The sequence below is a fragment of the Mustelus asterias genome, chromosome 1 (assembly GCF_964213995.1).
Source record: "Mustelus asterias chromosome 1, sMusAst1.hap1.1, whole genome shotgun sequence".
In the NCBI taxonomy this organism is placed as follows: domain Eukaryota; kingdom Metazoa; phylum Chordata; class Chondrichthyes; order Carcharhiniformes; family Triakidae; genus Mustelus; species Mustelus asterias.
In genome coordinates this window covers 104,469,935-104,491,224 of record NC_135801.1, presented here as the reverse complement: position 1 = coordinate 104,491,224, position 21,290 = coordinate 104,469,935, and the positions used below count along the sequence as shown (strand labels likewise).

General features: G+C 43.1%; 1 protein-coding gene across 8 annotated transcripts in view; it reads right to left on the bottom strand.

The window, feature by feature from the left end:
* Positions 1-21,290, bottom strand: part of tbc1d1 (TBC1 (tre-2/USP6, BUB2, cdc16) domain family, member 1) — a 247,893-nt gene that overhangs the window by 115,479 nt on the left and 111,124 nt on the right. For all 8 annotated transcript variants that reach the window (XM_078215933.1, XM_078215889.1, XM_078215906.1 and 5 more), the window contains exons 3-8: positions 17,684-17,773; positions 13,403-13,507; positions 8,992-9,124; positions 6,852-6,943; positions 5,519-5,629; positions 5,088-5,219 (exon numbers count right to left, since the gene is read on the bottom strand). In XM_078215933.1, coding sequence (XP_078072059.1) covers positions 5,088-5,219; positions 5,519-5,629; positions 6,852-6,943; positions 8,992-9,124; positions 13,403-13,507; positions 17,684-17,773 — 663 coding nt within the window. The remainder of the gene's footprint in view (positions 1-5,087; positions 5,220-5,518; positions 5,630-6,851; positions 6,944-8,991; positions 9,125-13,402; positions 13,508-17,683; positions 17,774-21,290) is intronic.

Sequence of the window (21,290 nt, the reverse complement as noted above, 5' to 3'; positions counted from 1 at the left end):
GGTAGCAGCTGTGAGTATCTTGTGATGGAATTGAAGACGACAGGAGAATTTAGCAAGCCTGCGGCAAGTAACACACTTTGACTCCCCAAAGCCTGCCCACCAGCTATAAAGGTATGAGTCATGAGAGTGACTCATACCGCTTGCCTGGATGAGTGCAGCTCCAACAACACTTCAAGAAGCTCAACAACATCAAGCCCACTTAATTAACATGATTTACCAGGATGCTGCCTGGTTTGGAGGGTAGGTCTTATGAGGAAAGGTTGAGGGAGCTAGGGCTGTTCTCTCTGGAGCGGAGGAGGCTGAGGGGAGACTTAATAGAGGTTTATAAAATGATGAAGGGGATAGATAGAGTGAACGTTCAAAGACTATTTCCTCGGGTGGATGGAGCTATTACAAGGGGGCATAACTATAGGGTTCGTGGTGGGAGATACAGGAAGGATATCAGAGGTAGGTTCTTTATGCAGAGAGTGGTTGGGGGTGGAATGGACTGCCTGCAGTGATAGTGGAGTCAGACACTTTAGGAACATTTAAGCGGTTATTGGATAGGCACATGGAGCACACCAGGATGATAGGGAGTGGGATAGCTTGATCTTGGTTTCAGATAAAGCTCGGCACAACATCGTGGGCCGAAGGGCCTGTTCTGTGCTGTACTGTTCTATGTTCTATGTTCTATCCCATCCACAAACATTCACTCCCTCCACCACTGATGTACAGTGGCCGCAATATGCACCATCTACAAGTTGCACAGCAGGAACTCACCAACGATCCTTATTCAGCACCTTCCAAATCCACAACTGCCACCATCCAGCAGAACAAGAGCAGCAGATACATGGGAACATCACCATCTCGAAGTTCCCCTCTAAGCTATTCTGACTTGAAAATATATTACTGATCCTGGATCAAAATCCTGGAACTCCTTTCCTAACAGCACTATGGGTGTACCTACAGCTCACAGACTGCAATTATTCAAGGAGGCAGATCATCAACACCTTTTCAATGGCAATTAGGGATGGACAATAAATGCTGGCTTAGCCAGCGACACACACGTCACATGAATGAATTATAAAAGAGATACAAAGGATAAGCCCTTTATATAGAAATCTCTTGTTGTCAGCCAATTGCAAATGAACAAAAGGCAGCAATAGCGAGGGGAGGGGAATATTGAAAATCACCCCCATGTCCTGGCCTCCTCCTACGATCACCATCCTACCCTCACTTACCTGTGTCTAGGGAAACAACAATGATCGTTGGTGAAGTCTCCCCTGCATCATAATAGCAGCCACCGCTCCTGGTAGTACTGCTGGCAATGGTGAACTGCAAGCCTCTGATTGGCCATCAACTTTCAGGGGGTGTGATTTCCTCCCCAGGGTGCTAAATCCCAGGGAAGGACCCAAGCTGGCCTGTTAAATGCCTGTGAGACACTTAATCTGGTAAGGCCACCCCAACAGATGCGATGCGGCTTCCCACTGGTTTTTACAACCAGTGGGTTGAGAACCCATCGTCACCATTAAATCCAGCTCTGTAGTTTTTAATTGAGTACAGCAACCAACAGAAGCAGTAAGAGGAAGATCTGGAACATGGGGAAAAAGTGTTTGGGGAGCGTGAATTAGAGACAGCTGTCGCACTTAATTGTTAACTTAAAATCTCCCGATGAAATGCAGTTCACCACAATGATCAGCTAATTCATGCCAGAGTAACTCCCATGAGTATTTCATGCTCATTAACTTAAATAAATATTTACCAGCCCAAGGCACAGCACATTGTTCAACATCACGTCAGACAACGCATTTATAAAAAGGTATCTGCCAAAATCTGAATATTTCATCAGGGCAGTAAGTTTTGTTTTTGTTACTGGTCAGTAGTGTCAATGATTGCGTTGAATTACTAATTCAATTTCTGTAGGTGGCACTATTTCACAATTTTGTTTCCCTCAATCAGTACCGCTCTGTTAGAAGCTCTTAAGTCTTTTCAGTAAAGTATGTTGGATAAGTCTGACTCAAATACAGCAAAGCTGGCAGACTGATAGTGACATTAGGCCTGCTGCTTTGTATCTGCCCTTTATCCCCCTCCTTTATCAGTGGGAAATGACTTTTAAGAATTGAAGCCACAAGCCCAATATCATTTTGTTGCTGCCAGCCTCTTCCTGCAGTGTCAATGAGGTGATTCAACATCCATCAGAATGAACTAAAATGCAAAATCTCCTTTCTGTAATAACAGCTGCTCATTTTTCCCTCTTTTTTTCCCCTCAATACTTTACTCCTTCAACACCAGAAACCACACAGCGGAGAAGGTGGCAAACTGTCCCCAACTACCATTCGTGGATCACTGGACAGACATGAGAAGGTCCTCATCAATTTGATCCAACCTGGGATTTTAAGCACATTGGCAGAGGATTAGGCATGACCTCCCTGCAAACCCGGGATGCAGAACTGCTTGCAGACTGGGCTGAATGCGGGACAGCTTTAAACCTGTCAGCTGCAGAAATTGGTTTTGGTCCATTAGGTGCCGTTCCATCCGCAAAATAAAAATTCTGCAGATGTTGGAATGTGAAATGGAGATGGACAAGGTCAAAAGAGACAAACAGAAAGAGGGAAGAGCAGAACCTCTTCAAGTGTTTCTAAAAAGAAATGGCAGTGAATCAAATATGCAGATGCTGGAAATTTGAAATAAAAATAGAAAATGCTGAAAATACTCAGCTGGTCAGGCAGCATCTGTGGAAAGAGCAACAGTTAATGTTTCATGTCAATGGGTTTTCTTTTGCAGCTTTTTTCAGTTTTCATTTCATATGTTCAATGAGATTGTTTATAAATCCTGTTTAACAACAGCAATCTAGTTGAGTGTTTATACGACTTCTATAGAAACAGTTCAGGAGTTTAAGACCATTTGCCTTCTTCAAACTGTTTTACTTTCAACCTAAAATGAAATGAAAGAGGAGATTGTGAACCATTGAGGGTAGTTGTGAGGGAAAGCGATGGATACTGATGATGCACTTGCAGAATGATTAATCTACAAAAGGTCAATCATTTATCTTTATTGCTGTACAGTGCAAAGCACATAGGCACAGTATTAAAAACAAGAACAGCATCAACAACATCAAACAAAACTACAATTTCTATACAATATAGAAATCACACTGTTTCTAACAAGTCCTTACATTTTCAGCACTGACAACAAAACCAAGCAAAGCATTCCAAGTATCAACAATTCTATGTGGAAAAAAAATTATGAATATCAAGACGTGAACCGAATTTCTGAACTTTATATTGATGACCACGAAAAACACTAATTGTGAGGGAAGGACTTTTCAGGCTTAGAGGTAGTAATGTGTCAGCTTATAAACTTCAACTAAATCAAATATCAGTCTTCTCCAAAGATTGTCAGCCAAGAATTCTCAAATGCGCCTCATGCCTTCCATTTTCCTGGTCACACATCTTTGCACTCTCTGTATAATCAGATGCAGGCATCTACATTAATTTACTTCAACCTGTGCATAATAATGGTATTGATCATCTGCCATAACGTTGAGTGTTACCTATACAATGACAAATAAATATAAACAGCAGTTTCCACCCGTATTGATGGGGAAAATCCTGTCTGACCAATCTCTTTCATTTCTTTGAGAAAAATGACATAACCAAGTACTGTGATGTTTTGGTGGCTTCCATGATGTATTTCACAAAGTTTAGCACAACAGGGTGCACAAGGTGAACTCAAAGCAGTGGCAACTCAGAGTAAAATCGTAGTTATACATAAGAAATTTCAGAAATACAGAAAATAATGCATGTTTGTTGGCTGAGTTGCAGAATTGGGTTGGTTAGTCGGGGAATATGTTGATTGAGATAATCCAATGATTGATTTTGGGACCACTACTGCTTCTAGTTAACATCAATAAATTGGACTCAGAGGCAAGTTCAAATTGACGAGATTGGAAGATGATATCAAACTAGCTGCAGGGAGAATGACATGAAGCTTGCTGCTCAGAAATTAGAATAAATTGGATAAAATGTGTGAGCGGCTGAGCAATAGCAGATGGAATGTATCACAAATGAGTGTAAAGGAAGGAAAAATTATCAATCTAATTATTCCATGGATGGTGTTGAAAGATGAAGTTGAAAACAATGTAGGACCCCGACAGACATATTAACATTCTGTTGATTGCTGAATTGGGTAGACATTAAGGAAATAGAATATTTAAATTAAAACAAAACTTGGGAAAGACTCAGCAGGTCTGGCAGCACCTGTGGAGAGAGAAACAGAGATAATGTTTCGATTCCAATATGACTCCTCTTCATATTGATTCATCTTGGACGCAAAATGTTGATTCTGTTTCTCACTCCTCAAATGTGGCCAGGCCTGCTGAGCTTTTCCCAGCACATTTGTGTTTTTATTTCAGATCTCCAGCACCCGCAGTATTTAGCTTTTATATTAGAATGTTCTAATACGAGGTTATGACAGTAGGATATTAAAGCAGACATATGTGCAATCAAGTTGTACAGTGCTGTGGTCAGACCACAGCTTAAATGCTACATGCAGTTCTGGCCACCGAGACCTTCAAGAGAAAACATTCAATTGTTGGCCACAGTGCAGAGAGCTATAAGACTGATGTCAGGTTTCAGGGGTCTGGGTCACGAGGAAATACCGAAGAAACTGGGATTTTCCCACTTTGAGAAGAGGCACCCTGGGGAAGTGATCTTAGAAATATGTAAGATACTAAATGGTACGACAAAGGCAGATTCATGAACATGGCTTTCAATTGGTTCAGGATGAGAGTATACTGGTTCAAATTAGCAAATGGTAAATTGAGGGCTGCTAACAGGAAGCTCTTCATCTAGAGAGTGATTATTAATGCTTAGAATGGATTTTCAGGTGAAGTTCTGAAGGCAAAAACCTTGGGAACTTCTCAGAATCAATTGGAAGAGAGGGATTCAAGTCATTCTAGATGGATGAACGAAGGCAAGTTAAGTATCTTTCCTTATTGAGAGGGATTTTAATCTGGTGATTAATAGGCAAAATTAACTTGCAGAGGTGAGCTCTCCATATCACACCAACACAAGGAGGTTTTCCGTAAGAAACAACGGAATACTCACCATTGATAAAATATTCTCCAGCGATTCTGCCAAGGATTTTTTAGCCTTGATCTTGAAGTTGTCCAGTCTGAAGCGGCCAGAAAGAGATGGTTGTTCATTCTGATTTGAAGGCTGTGTGCAGCCCTGTGAATTCTGAAAATAAATACAAGATCAGCGAAAATCACAAACTCTGATCGGAGCAATTGTTGCATTGAGGGCAGGATACAAACTGAATAAGTCCAACTTCCCTTTAACTTAAAATAAAGCCCCCTAGAATGAACGCTGGCTCACAGCGAATAGGAACAGTTTACTCTCTCCACAACAATAATCAAAGTGCTGATTGTGAAACCAAGCCTTTGTATTGGATACACAACACTTGGATTTGTTATTTCATATTCAGTAAGGAAGCAGTTTTAAGGAGATTAGTGCCCGAGATTAGGAGGACTCTGTACCTGCTTTGTGTCTCCGTTGTGGACATGCAGCCTCTGTTTCTCCTCATACAACTGCCGCAGCATTGACAGAACAAGTTCATTTTCTTCCAATTCATTTTTTGGTTTCATTTTCTATGAGTAGAAAATTAGTTTTGATTAAATATTTTCAAATAATCATAATCGACAATGTCCTCAACTGTGCAAAAATGGTTAATGCACCAAAGGGACAAAATTAATCATTCATTCATTCAAATACATGTGAAGGGTAAGTGAAAGAGCTTTGACAAAGGGTCATCTGGACTCGAAACATTAGCTCTTTTCTCTCCTTCCAGATGCTGCCAGACCTGCTGAGATTTTCCAGCATTTTCTCTTTTGGTTTCAGATTCCAGCATCCGCAGTAATTTGCTTTTATGAAGAGTAAGCAAGATGACCTAGCTGTTGCTGCATTGCTTCAGACAATATTTCCTGATTTCTTTGGACCTGACACTGAGTCCTTATCCTGTGCGTGCACCCAGATATTGGGAAAATATCAGAAAGAAGGACTTTTGCAAGGTCAAAACAGCTGGGATTGCCCAAGTCTTGTCATGGTGCATTGTCTGGTCATTGGTGTTATTTTACAATGAGAGGACAGACAGGAGATTGTTGAAATAGTGAAGTTTGGGGGCAACAAGGATGGATGAGGACTTCAGCAGCTCATGGGCTAAGACAGATCTTAAAGGATGGGGCCAGAACCTATACTCAGAATTAAATAGAACACTGGACGTTGCAAACAAGTTGATTCAGCCTGCAACCATGAACAAGGAAGGGATGGAGTCAGTGTCAGGAATGTATGAGATAAGCTGTGGCTTTACTTAGTAGAATGTTGTCAGGCTTTGGTGATTGCTACTTACATTGCTTGCATTATTGATTTTCATTAAGGCTTTTGAGCTAATGCCTTAGAAATCTCTTGTTGAGAAACCAGTAGCTTGGGAGTTCAAAGCCTTTTTAAAAAATTTACTGTGGGAATTTCTTAAGTCTTTAAAAAATATTGACCTGTTTGAAACTTTCTTTTGCTAAAAGATGGATTGAGGCGAGGCTATGCATTATCACCCATACTGAATGATAGCTACATGAATGATGCATTAAATGTACCAGAGCATTGCAGTGATTAAGCTCACCACCACCTTCAGGGAAATTAGTTATAGGCAATAAATGCTGGCCTTGCTTACAATGCCCACACACCAGAAATGAATTAAAGAAAGTTAAAAAATGTCACATTAAAGCACACATTCTTTACGTTTACCAGCCTCATATCAACACTGAAAAGCCTAAAGTTTACATTTCCCATTTATGTTTAACCAGAATTTTAAATTACCTGAACTCCCTCGAAGATTGATCCTTGATCTTTGTTGTTAAATGTTGACAAGTGTTTCTGAATTTCCACCTTTGCTTTTGAAGGATGCAGGCCTAGCAGAAAGTGAAAAAAAAATCTTAATCATTGGAGAGCAACTGGATGGTTTTCCAGCACTGAATTCTCTCTTTCAATGAACAAACTTTGAAAAACATCTTTCAACATGATTCTATCCTTTGTACCCAATTCAACTCCTACTCAGATGAATGAACTATCATTCCAGTAAGGGCAGTAAGGGGAAAGAAGGAAGTTTTTAAAAATTATTTAATGGGATATGGCTGTCACTGACAAGGCCAGCATGTGTTGCCCATCCTTAATTGCCCTTGAATCAAGTGGCTTGCTAAGCCATTTCAGAGGGTTGCTAAATGTGAACCACATTGATTTGATTTATTATTGTCACATGTATTGGGATGCAGTGAAAAGTATTGTTTTTTGTGCGCTATACAGACAAAACATACTGTACATAAAGTACATAGGGGAAAAGGAAAGGAGAACATGCAGAAGATAGAGTTACGGGGTAGGGTGAAGAGAAAAATCAGCTTAATATATGATGGGACTGGTCAAACGTCTGATGACAGCAAGAAAGAAGCTGTTCTCGAGTCGGTTGGTACATGTTTTCAGACTTTTGCTGTGGGTCTGTTGTTACATATAGGTCAGACTGAGTAAGGGCCACAGAGTTTCTTCTCTTAAGAAGAGTTGTTAACCAGTTGGGTTTTTATGACAATCAATGATAGTTGTCGTGGTCGCCATTATTGAGACTAATATTCCAGACTATTTAGTTGAACTTCAGGAGTCTTTCCATACAAAGCTTTACAAAGACAAATACTTTGTTGTTTTCCAGTAAGTATTATCCATGCTCGAATAGACAGTAATGCTGTTCCAATAGTAAGACTAGCACTGCTGTAAAACTCCCAATTGTCTTCCTACCTATAGTCTATTGGTGGGGCACCAGCCTGGGTGGCTATGAAGCCAATGATTCATTAAACAGTAATTCTTTCTCCACTGGTGCTGACAGAAGCACAAAAATAAACTCAAGGGGAGGGATTTTCCGGCCATGCTTGCCCCAAAACTGGAAAATCCTGCCCGAGGCCAACGGACCTTTGCATGTGCCACAACCCCCCTGCCCGCCTGCCCCCCGCTCGCTACGATTCCCGTGGCAGACGGGATGGGTAAATTCCCGTCAAAGTTTCTTATCCCATGGGCATAAGGCAACTATCCAATCAGTACTGCACATACTGATAGAAATTCAGAAATATAGTTTTAAAAGTTTGAATTTAAAGAGGCCAAGTACTTCGTATCCTCCACATACCGTCCACCATCCAGGAACAAAACCAAAAGCTGAGAAATGGATTTTCATTAATTTCATCCCAAGGGAACATCGAAAGAGACAGGGAAGTAGGAATAAAAGCCGGCAGTCTCCGGTCACGCACACCTCACTGCCACGTGACCGAACAATGTGGTGCTCAGGCAACTCACCATTTGCAGGGGCGGCACGCACACACACACATAGAGTTTAATTTGATCTTGTGTAATGTTGACTGTTAGGTTTCCTTTAGTCATTGCAATGTCAACTTTTGTGTGCATGAGTGAGAACGAAATGAGGAGAGAAAAGCAATGGTGTGACTGGACAGATGAGTTGATGTGTTAATAAAGTTAAAGCTGTTGTGTAAACTGGGTTCTCCCACAGGGCACATGACTGCAATGGGAGGTGCAGATGGGAGAGGTTCTCACAGCTGTGTTGGGAGAATGAATAGTTTCCTTTACAGCGATAAAGTGCTTCCATTCTAATTCTAAATTCTGGTATCTTGCAATAATAAGTGAAGTGCTTTCTGCATTTTGTCATGCACAGACGTTGTTTGCTCAGTATTTGTCTCTAACAGGAAATCATTGGCAAACCTTGGAAGACCTGACTTAACATGAAAACAAAACATTTGAGAAAGCAAGTGTAATTTTTGGACCAGGGAGTGCTTTGTACCGCTCTTAGTTAATAGCAGTGGTACAGAGCATTGAACATACGTATACAACATGTGATGGAGCCATTGCACAGCAGGATTTGCTTGGGGAAAAACAGGAAGATGATGATGAAGGTTTTTAAATACAATACCCTCTATCTTTTCACACAGTTTGTGAAGGCAGCTCATTGGACATCCCTCACACAGCTGAGCTTGGATCTTCATGTTTTGATGGACGGCAGCTGCAGTGAATGCTTGCTTCAACGTCAACATAATTTCATCCACCTGTGGAGAAGGTAACAAATGGTGACTGTTCTCAGCGGGAAAATGGAAATTCAGATCCACGTTAGTTCATTAATTGGGAGGAATGAGGTTCATGTGAAAATACTTTAATCCTTCTGGAATTTCTTGGGTCATGTATTATTTATTATGGAAAGCCACCAGCATAAACATTGTAATAGAGCTAGTAATTAACACTAGTCAACCGACGCCCATTCTGGCCACCAGTGGTGAGGAATGCAATACATTCACCTCCCTCTCCCATATTTCGTGCAGCAAACAGACTACATTACTTTATGTAAATACAGGGTGGTCACAGTGGTTTACACACTGAATTCAGGCTGCATTTTCCTCCGCTACCATGAACGGAAAGTGGTCAGTCCAGCAGTGGGAAACTGTGAGGCCTACTGCCCCACTCCTGCCTCTTTCATCAATCCCCCCGTATCAGACAGCTTAGCCCCTGACCCTTGGCTCTCCAACCACAGAGGCTCTCTGCCTCCACTGGCACGATAGGCCAAGAACCACCAGGGAAAAGGTGGTAACTAAGCCCTTAATCAATGACAAGAACCCATTCACGGTCATTTCAGAGGGAGACCGCTGAGCAATGACCACCATGTCCGGTTTTCCATCCCCAATTATTCTTCCTGTGAAGGCCTTGCAGCAGAAATTACATTTTTAGATCAATGGGCCACTTCTTCCCCTTCCCCATTCAGCGCCGACTCCTCTCTCTAGTGCAGCGCTAGCCTATTTTCCAGTCGACAGTAAGCAGGTCCACTTGGACACTGCCTTCCACATTTATGTCAAAGCTACCTCAGATAAAATTCAGCCCCATATTTCAAAGTCTGCTAACATAATGGACACCTTCCTCCACTCACTTTGTGGTCCGCCAGGCTCGACACTCAGTTCTACAGTCACAAGACATTCTGGGGCAAAGTTTTGCCTCGAGGCACCAGATTCATGCTCTGCAGTAGATATCCACGCAGAAGGAGACCAGTATTCTATTTCCTTATTTTACTGTTTTTTCCCCTTATGGGCACTGCACCTGTAACCAGGCTGGTCCAGCACATTTTCCTAGATCAAGCCTTTAGAAGTTGCAGGGCAGCTTCCTGCACTCTGCTGCAGAAGGCCCAGAGTGTCCAATGAAGGTGTTGGGGAGGGAGAGCGCAGGACTCAAACTGACCTGAAATGAAGCTGGACCTCCAGCCTCCAGGGGGCCACAGTGTCATCCCTGTAGCCTGATTCCTTCGAGTTCTCTCTTTTTGTGTGTCTCAAGGACAAAGTCATAGGAAAGTGAGTTGGGTGGCAGGATAAAAATCGATACCCCATCCAACCTGATCTGCATTAACAATCTGAGTAGAAACCTATTACAGGTTCAGGATTAGTCACACTGAATTGGGAAAAACTTGGAAATCTTGGAATTCCCATTGACCATCTAACACCCTCCTGCCATCCCCTGCCAAACCATCCCGACCCCGACTGACCACCTGATCTCCCCTTACCCATCCTACACTCAACTGTGACCACTCAACACTCCCAACCGATCCTACCCACCACCCTCTCCCCCCACCCCAGCCTCCTGTAACATTCCAATGAAGCTGAACATAAACTCGAGGAACAGAGTCTCACCTTTTGATTAGACACTTTATAGCCTTCTGACTTTGACACCGAGACCAATAATTTCACAGCATTATCTCTACCCTGTTTGGTTTCCTTTCCTTTGTATGTTTCAGTCTGACTCTTCCTTTTGGATGCCAGCCATTCATCATTCTGCCATTCACGTCTCTTCTAGACACATCTTACGTTTCTTTATTTTACTCATTAGCACTCCCTCTGGCATTGCTCCCTTTTGTTATTTAATCTCTCCTCTCCTCCACCCCGTTACAGATCTTTGCAATTGCTCTTTTTCATCGTCTTGGGAAAAGCACACATTTCCTAAATAATAGAAATTGCTTGACTCGATCAGTAAACGTGACCAAGATTCAAGATTACACTGTGGTAGCGAAGAAGCTGAGTAAGAGGGACAGACCCAGGCCAGGCTGACCATATTCTGAGTCGCTGCTGCACTGTGGACTTGGTTCATCTGCTGAACTGTGGGGTTCTGCGAATGCGGTTAGTATGGAGCAGGTGGCTTGGCGGCTTATACCATACGTGTGGGTGTGAGATTAACACAGTTAAATATCAATATTTCAAACACATTTCAGCTGGAGTAGATCTGTCAGAGGCGAGATCGCCAGACAGAGCTCTCTGTATCCATTCTGAGTCTGTCCACCAGTGAAAGGTGCTGGTTAAATTCTTCATATTACTGAATTGAGAGGGCAGTACAAGGACGTTAATGAAGTGCAGCATCATTTTCAGTTGTTGCCAAGTGTGGTGCACCAGTGCAGGGTAAGTGTTGTTTTATTTTGAACCATAGAATCCCTACAATGCAGAAGGAGGCCATTCAGCCCATCGAGCCTGCACCAGCCACAGGCCCTATTCCTGTAACCCCAAGTATTTACTCCGTTATTCCCTCTAACCTACACATCTTGGGACACTAAGGGGCAATTGAGCATGGCCAATCCACCTAACCTGCACATTTTTGTTTTCTTCTGATCTGATCATGGGGCATTGAATATAACCAGTGTTGGAAGCCAGAATTGTACATTTCAAAGTCTCCAAGATGGGGATTGAAAGAAGAAACCAAAAATAAATAAATAAATGCCAAAAAAATTGAACCTGGGAGAGCGTGGCCAAGGAATATGGGGAATGACAGTGGGGTGGATGACAAATTGGGTCAGTAAAGAAACTCACTGGCTCTCACCACACTAACTTTGCGACGTTGCTTTCAGCAACATCTCCTGGAAGGTGACCAGCCAGAGTTAGCAACCGTACCAGAAGGTGGCAGTGCAGGCAGACTACAAAAAGAGTTGGTAATCAATATTGATTTAGTGAAATGCAAATCAAATTGATTTCAGAAAATAGCATCTTGTGATGCAATATACGGGCACCTGAGACACGATATATAATAAATGTGACGTGTTTTGGCAGAAAATTGTTGGACCTGTGGTTCCAAAGCTTTCCAACACTGGGGCTTTCCTTGCATCCTGCCTGATCTACAACAGAGTAACTAATATAGATTGATCACAATGAATTGTCAACAACTCCTAATATGGCTGTATTACACGATTACCAGGATGGTGGAAGGCGAATTAGATCTACATTGATCTTTTAAAATCCAGCATTCCCCATATTCCTACAACAGCATTGCCTCATCTCCCAGAGGCTCCAGTAACAAATTCTCAGCCAAACTATTCCAACCTCCTGCCAAATCCAGCCTCTTATAGCTGAGTGCACTGGAGCTATAAGGTGAATGAAGCAGAGAAGCTATCGTAAAATCCTTAAGTACGGTGCATGTCAATGGATCTGATTGCAGTGTGGAGAATGCACAGTGACAGATCCTATACCAAGTTAGCATGTGCAATTGAAGAAAGATCAGAATTTTCTGGCATTGAAGACAGCAACATTTAATAAATACCAACACGCGAAAGGACAAAAATCCTAATACTCATTTCACTGGGATTAAGTGCTTTTTAAGAATGGAGAAGGTGGGCTTCCCATTTAATAGCACCTGGGTTATATTCTAATTTCAGTGCTAACACTCCTTGAAACTTTGTACATAAACAATATCATTTGGACTTTGAAGAAAACTATTTTAGTGCCTGACGGTGTGAATGTTGATGAGAGAGAATGAAACGTGTTCTTACCTCAAGCATCTAGCTGCTGCCAATCACTCCCATAGAGTCATAGAAACCCTACAGTACAGAAAGAGGCCATTCGGCCCATCAAGTCTGCACCGACCACAATCCCACCCAGGCCCTACCCCCATATCTCTACATATTTTACTCACTAATCCCTCTAACCTACGCATCTCAGGACACTGAGGGGCAATTTTAGCATGGCCAATCAACCTAACCCGCACATCTTTGGACTGTGGGAGGAAACCGGAGCACCTGGAGGAAACCCACGCAGACACGAGAAGAATGTGCAAACTCCACACAGACAGTGACCCAAGCCGGGAATCGAACCCAGGTCCCATGGAGCTGTGAAGCAGCAGTGCTAACCACTGTGCTACCGTGCCGCCCAATCAACTAAAGTTGGCCAGCAATATAACCTCAAAAAAACAAAACCTTACTAACCCCAGGACAAAATTGAATGTAACCCACATATTAGGTACATTTATTGATTTCACCCTTGAAGCTGGGCAGTGGCTGTAATTTCACACCAGAAGTTTGGGTATTGACTTACCAAGGCTTCATTCGTACACTGAAACACGTAACAGACAAAATGGCAGCTCCCACTGTCTGGGCTCTCCCTGCAGATGAATCCAAAGTGATCCACATACTTAATTCCCTGTTTATGGAGAGGAGAAAATTTGTTCATCATTTATTAAATTACTTTGCAACACAATTAAAAATTGATCCACCAAGTGTAGAGCTTGCACCTTTGTCCAAGTTCTTACAACATGGAGGAACTGCTGTGTAACTGAAATTTTACTCACTGACCACAAGCAGGATTTGGGGAATGAGTCATTTGGAATTGGATTAGGGTGTTCACATGAGGGAAAAAAGAATCATTGGTGCAGAGTCAATGAGCCAATTAGTCTTAAGGGCAGCACGGTGGCACAGTGGCTAGCACTGCTGCCTCACAGCGCCAGGGACCCAGGTTCAATTCCAGCCTCAGGACAGTGTGTGGAGTTTGCACGTTCTCCCCGTGTCTGCGCGAGTTTCCTCCGGGTGCTCCGGTTTCCTCCCACAGTCCAAAGATGTGCAGATTAGGTTGACTGGCCATGATAAATTGACCCTAGTGTCAGGGGGACTAGCTAGGGTAAATGAGGGTCACGGGAATAGAGCCTGTGTGGGATTGTCGTCAGTACAGACTCAATGGGCCAAATGGCCTCCTTCTGTACTGTAGGGATTCTCGGATTACCTCTGTGGACAGGCCTTAAGAGTTGGCCCGGATGACTCAGTCAGTAGAGAATTAGACTTTTAGTCTGAGGGTACGGGGTTCACAGCGCTGTTTCTGGCTGAAGGTGTTCGCTCCCCAGGGAAAGATTAAAAAACCGAGTAGTGAATGCAGGCTGCTTCAGCGAAAGTGGTAGAAATGAACTCATCCAGGTTGATCTGTCCAGGGTGAATGGTTCATAAAAAATTTACAGTTATTGAAATAACCTATAAAATTGAATATGGAAGTAACAGCTGCATGTTTTCGATGACTAAAAAAAAGAGAGGATAACGTACACAAGTGCCAGTGATCTCATGATACTAAATCTAACTTTGCCAAATACTGGAATTGGATATTTAGTTATAGTCTGTAAATTACACCCACATATAACCACAAATTTCACCCCTTTATAACTACAGCTGCCGGGCAGGTTGTATGCAATGGTCGGTCTATTACACATATCCGTGCTGTGGGCCCAGCCATCCTGGAGACCAGTCAGGTCGATCATAAGGAGCAGGATAGAGGATCTAACTGACTCCCGGCCCTGCCCTCTAGCGTGAAGGCTCACCCGCAGCATCAGCACAGCTTTTACTATCAGCTGCAGGAAGCTGCGTCTCCCACCGTAGCAGGGTGCGAGTCACTTCACAATAAACAGTTGAAGCACCCGCAAGGGAAATATTCTCATCCCTCTCAGTATCACCAATCCTCAATGCCCAAATCCCTTTCCAAAAGGAGCTTGCAGACCAACAGTAGTGGGCCATCCACAGGCTCAGGTAACGATCCCATCAGCATGCCAAATCTGTCAGCGAGAGGCTGCTATAAATGACCAGTAAATTCTGAAAATTCAACGTGAAGGTAACCAAATCAAAAGATTTCAAGTGACTGGCTGGTTTTCAGCTTAGAATGTCGATCAGGGATTGAAGCAGTCAACATTTTTGTCTATTGGTCTACTTTGCTTCCGTAACCAAAGATGCAAAAGATGCTAATCTGGAATCGTCTGTTGCAGTAATGCAAACAACTGGAGAATGGGAAGCCTTTTGGAATCCGGCATCAAACACATCACAGATTTAACAATTCATAAACCCAAGAATCAAAATGGCAAAAGCAAAATATGCTGAAAATCTGAAATAAAAAAACAGTAAATACTGGAAATGTTCAGCTGGAGCCATGAAGACAGAAACTAAGTTAACCTTTCAGGTCAATGACCCTTCATTAGAACTAGGAACAGTTAGAAATGGAATGGGCTTTAAGCAAGTGAAAGAGGGTAGGATGGGAAAAGAAAAAGTGAAAGACAGGAGAGATCAAAGGTAAAAGAGCTGGTGATGCATGTCCAAAACGGGACAGGGGAGAAAGGAGTTGAAATAGGAAGGAATCTGCTCAGTGGGGCAAGGACAAGCTGAATTTTTTAATTCATTTACATGAAGTGGGCGTCACTGGCTAGACCAACATTTTTTGCCCATCCCTAGTTGCCCTTCAGAAGGTAGTGTTGAGCTATCTTCTTGAATACTGCAGCCCCTGAGTTGTAGGTACACCCGCTGTGCTGTAGGAGGAGATGGTTCCAGAATTTTGACTCAGCAACAATGAAGGATTGGTGGAAATGGCGATATATTTCCAAGTCAGGATGGCGAGTGACTTGGAGGGGAACCTCCAGGCAGTGTTGTTCCCAGGTATCTGTTGCTCTTCTAGATGTGTCTACCAGGTTAACCCTGTTTGTTGATCATGGAAAAAAGGTAGAAATGGATTTTTGCTTTCAACCCTCAATCCACTTTTTCACTTGGGTTAAATGGTTATATTTTTAAACCCCCCCCGCCCGCTATGATTCCTGCCCATTAATTCTGGCCAGGATTTTCCCGCCTGCCGCAGAAATCACCGTGGACAGGACAGAAAATTTGACAGACTAGCCAAAGATGCACTGACATCAGCAAAAGATCCATTGACTTCACATGAGAATTTACGGTCCAGTGGTGGGCAGAAAACCCCAGCTTCTGTTTCTTTCTCTACACATTCAAAAGGCAAGTGAATTCCATTTGGGAAAACATTCAATACATGAACTTCAATACATGAATTCAAAATATAGGAGAAGGAAAACTGCCAAGAACCTACCGTAGAAAATAAAATCGCTATAATGTTCAAATTAAATGAAGTAAAATCAATACCACAACATCCAAGATAAAACTCTACACTGGTTTAGTTTAGGGTGAGACAGTCCTTTCTCTCTGTCAGCCTCCCAGGAGGCAGCAATTGAAAGCAACAGAACAGGCAGTCGCCAGAACTATTACCAGTTCAAACCGGCCACTACATGCCTCTAGTGAGGGAACTGCAGACTAAACTCACACCCCCACCATTCCACACACTCCTAATTTTCAGTGTAATAAAAAGTTACAAAATTAAAATACTTTCATGGTCCGTACATTTAGGCTGTGATTCTCCCAACCTGCTGCACTAATTTTTTAGCGCAGCAGGCCTGGAGAATCTTGCGACGGGCAACGTGCAGGATTCGTGCATGCGTTCCCGCCGCGATAGCGTTTCCCAGCGTTGGACTTCTGGCGGCATCGGCTCCACGCTGGAAATCAGCAGGGAGGTGTGGAAGTAATTTTAATATTGTTTTGCATCTGATTTAAATGCAATTAGTGGGCCCAGGACTGAAGTCTCCGGATCCGCTAGCCTCTCACCCCGGCCAGGAGTATTTCACTCCGGTGGGGTTTACAGTAGCTCCCCATTTTTGAGAAACCAGCGGCCCGACCCTGCTGGAGTGGAGGGGGGGGGGCAATTGTGGACGCCCCAGAGGATCGGGTGCAGGGGGCACATTGGCATCCTGGCTGTGCCAGCCTGTGCCCTTGGCAGTGCCCAAGGGGTAACGTGCCAATGCCCAGGGGCCACCTTGGCACTACTCATCGGGCATGGGGCAGTGCCAAGGGAGAGGGACATATGGGGGGGCGGAGCCGAGGGGACGATTGGTCGGGAGGTCCCGCTGCTACTCTGCAGACAGGATCAGTGGGGGCAGAGGGAGGCCAGCGATCGGGATGAGCTTTGGGGGGGGGGGGGGGGGGGGGGTCAGGACTGCGGGGAAGGGGGGTAACCATTGGTGGATGTGCTGGAGATTGGGGTGGGCCGGGAAGGGGGTGGGGCCAGGGCTGGGCCTTGGAATGGTCAGGGGCCATTGATCTGGCCATGGAGGGGCCAGGAGCAGGCGTTGCGGGGCTAGCCAGCAATCGGGAGGCCATCTGTGTGGAACCACTGCGCACGCGCCGACCTCGGCACTGATAGATCAACGCATGTGCAGTAGTCTGCTCAGCGCACTGATTTCAGCCTCTCCAGCGGGAATAGGCTCCACCCCCTCAGTTTTAATGATATTGCCCTCCCCCACTTCACTCCAGCAGGCTTCTGCAGTGCACAGAGTGTGGAAGATTCTTCTCTGAACTCCCACTGAAAAAACCAGCATGAATTACTCCAGTTTTCACGCGAATTCGACATGGAATTTTTTTGGGAGAATTCCTTCTGACAAGGCAAAGAAATGAGGTAATTTGATTGTTATAAACTTGTCACTTGGAAATGAGAGATAGAAACGAATCACTTTATACTAACCTGAGAGCAGAAGGAGATTTCTTTGAAATTTTTTTCAATTGTCACTTTCTTTGTGTCAGGACTTATGAGGTAAACTTCAGACTGGCCAATCTGAAAGCAAAAATATTGTTGAAAATGAAAATAAAAGACAACAATTTCAGTTGTACCAGTCCTAGTACACATTATTAAATAAAAGAAAGACCTGCATTTATATAGTACCACTGGACAGCCCAAGTGCCTTGGCTAATGAAGTGCAATAATGGGGGAAACCTAACAGTCAATTTGTGCACAGCAAGTTTCTACAACAGTCATGCAATGTGATGTTATGTCTTCTGATGTTGAGAGAAGGATAAATACTGGTCAAGACACCAGGGATAACTCTCCTGTTTTCCTCCAAAATTGCATCATGGCATATTTTCCATTCACCTACGGGGCGGATGGGGCTTTGACTCAATTTTTTTGTTATATCCAATCAAAGTCCAATTAAAGTCCCTACAAGAGAGACATTACAGATCCAAGCTGACAAGACAGGCTGCCCATTTCCTGTCTTGGGTTCGATCAACTAGATCCAAGCTGATAGGAGTAGGCATTACACACCCTCTAGTGCTTGATCTGAGCTCCATCTTAGCCAAAAGGCCTAGATAGTGTTTTTAAAAATTGCTTCAAATGAAGCTTCAGTGTAACCTCATTGACTTCTATCAAGTGCAGGACAGCAAAACTACACTTGATCTTAGCCGTCATCCAAACACAATGCACCCCCAATGCAGCATTTCCTCAGTACTGCACTGAAGTGTCTCCTGTGATTCATCACCTCTAGCTGAAGCTGACATATACCTGTGGCTGAAACATTGTGATGCCATGTTGCAATGATACCTGGCTGAATTACAGACGAATCACAGATGGCATCAGGATCAAAATCTATTATTGGTAACTCCCGTAATGCTCGACTCCCAATCACTGACAACACTTTGGTTGCAAAAAAGGGCTAGCTGGACAAAGGAAAGCAGTCAAATAAGCACAGCATAAAAGAAGGAAAGTTACCCACATAATCTCACAGGTGGTCATTTTCATCTGTTCAAGTAGGCATTCATACATTTAAAACATACATGGGGCAAAGCAGAGGACCCAAAACAACCAATCGCGGGGTTAAAAAAACTTTACTGATTGCTTCGAATTCAGAATTGACATTAAAGGAGTTATTGATGCACATTACATGTGTGTAAAAAAACTGGACATAAAGCTCATATTATTTCTGATTAAGATTCTACTTCAAACCATGGAGTGAATGAGCCAAGGAGTTTGAAGTCAGTGGATATCATTGTATCCGGGATTCAATTCAATTTCCACGAAGAATAATAAGATTCAACAAAGCCAAAACTCCAATTCAGATTAGCTTGGCTGCCTGAATGCTTGGCGCATTACGTCAGGGTCCTTTCAACAGTCAAGTGACTGGGAATGTGTGCAGTGCAGTATCATACAAAGCAGGCTAAAGGTCAATTAACAACTGGCTCAGATTTGCAATCTTTGATTTTATCTCGAGCTGAAAAGCACTTAGTCAACTACGCTGCTGTAAGAATTGAAGCAACATCGTAATCTCCTACATATGAAAGGATTCCAACAAGTAGATTAAGTGCCACAGGAAAAAGGCCATTTCCAAGTTCCTCTCATGAATTGCGCGGTCGCAATCATCACTGCTTGGTCATGACTACACATTCTATTTTTTTAAAACTGCCTTTTTGCATTCATTTCTTCAATTTTTATTAATACAGTATGTGCCATTGTTGACGTACAATGAATCATCTTCAACCTCCCTCCTGCTTCTCCTCTACCCATAGACAAAGCGGTAAGCACATGATTTTCATTTCCCGACCTCCTTTGATAAAATGATGGATCTGACAAATGATTTGGACCCAATTTCCTTTTCCAAAAGGGGAAATAGAAAATGGATCACCAATGCCGCAAATCTAAAATAAAAACAGCAAGTGGAAAATACAGCAAAGCAGCCTGAGTTGAAAAAGAAAAAAGAAATGATGTGGCTTGAGATGGAAAGAGAGAGAGAAAATCAAAAACTTCAAAGGGACAAAAAGAGATGAAAAAGCCCAAATTTCAAAAAAGAGAATAAAGGAGAAGTGTGAACACTTGAATCTGACCTTGAGAGAGAAGTCAGCAAGGAAAGAGATAAAGAAAGAGGCAGAGAGCTTCAAAGAGATAAAGAAATTTAACAGTATGAACTGGCTAAAGAAAAACTCAGGTGACATGGTTTAGGAGGTTTTCCAGTCAACAAAAATGATAATGTAGATATAGAGAATAAAAGTGATATGAAGAAACCAGTATGTTCTTCTCTCATGGCAGGGCATATAAAGGCAAACTGCTGTAAGCAGAAAGTTAAACCAGTGGCAGTATTAGAACTGCTTAAAGAGTCTTCACAAAAGTCAGTACCAGTAAAAGAAATAGATGTTATAAATTAGCAAGGACGGCATGGTGGCACAGTGGTTAGCACTGCTGCCTCACAGCGCCAGGGACCCAGGTTCGATTCCTGGCTTGGGTAACTGTCTGTGATGCGTCTGCACATTCTCCCAGTGTCTGCATGGGTTTCCTCCGGGTGCTCCGGTTTCCTCTCAAAAGGCATGCTGGTTAGGTCTATCAGCCATGCTATGTTCTCCTTCAGTGTATCCGAACATGTGCCAGAGTGTGGCGACTAGGGGATTTTCACAGTAACTTCACTGCAGTGTCAATGTAAGCCTACTTGTGACACTAATAAATAAACTTTAAACAAAGTTGTGATTGAAATGTGTTCCCTCAGAACCTTCCAGAATTGGGGCTCTGGTTCAGGATAGTAACAGGGATTTTTCCTTGAACATTGCAAAAGTGATTCAGGTTGCTGGAGGCTATAGAGGTTTTGTCTCTACGGGAGAAGTGCCTCCTTTTTTCTCCAACAAAACAAACAAATTAATATTTTGAGGCCCAAAAGGGTGATGGTGGTTGATATGATTTGTGTTTCAGATGGTTTAATGAAAGAACAAAGAGTAGTACAGCACAGGAACAGGCCCTTTGGCCCTCCAAGCCTGGTCCGATCCATTGTCCTATCCAACTGCTTGTATCCCTCTATTCCCCGTCTGTCTTGTGTCTATCCAGATAAGTCCTAAATGTTACTAACGTATCTGACTCAACCACCTCACTTGGCAGTGCATTCCAGGCCACCACCACCCTCTGTGTAAAAAAACTTCCCCGCACATCTCCACTACACCTTTCCCCCCTTACCTTGAACTTGTGTCCCCTTGTGATTGTCATTTCTGCCCTGGAAAAAAAGCTTCCAAATGTTCACCCTATCTATGCCCCTCATAATTTTATAAAGAAAAGGTATTAATAGAGGGAGTTCAGGGGACTTATGAGCCTGTTCACTTGCATGAAGTCAATTTATGAAGCAACATAATATTCCTGGTTTACCAATGGAAGGGGTAGATTTTATACTGGGTAATGATTTGGCAGGCCTGAAATTCTTACCATCTCTAAGAGTTTCATGAGAGCCAGTTGAGGTGATAAAAACAGAGATTTCCCCCAATTGTGTGACAGCTGGAGCCCAAGCTCGTAAGGGTAGATAGGATGAAGTAAAATAAAACTAGCCCAG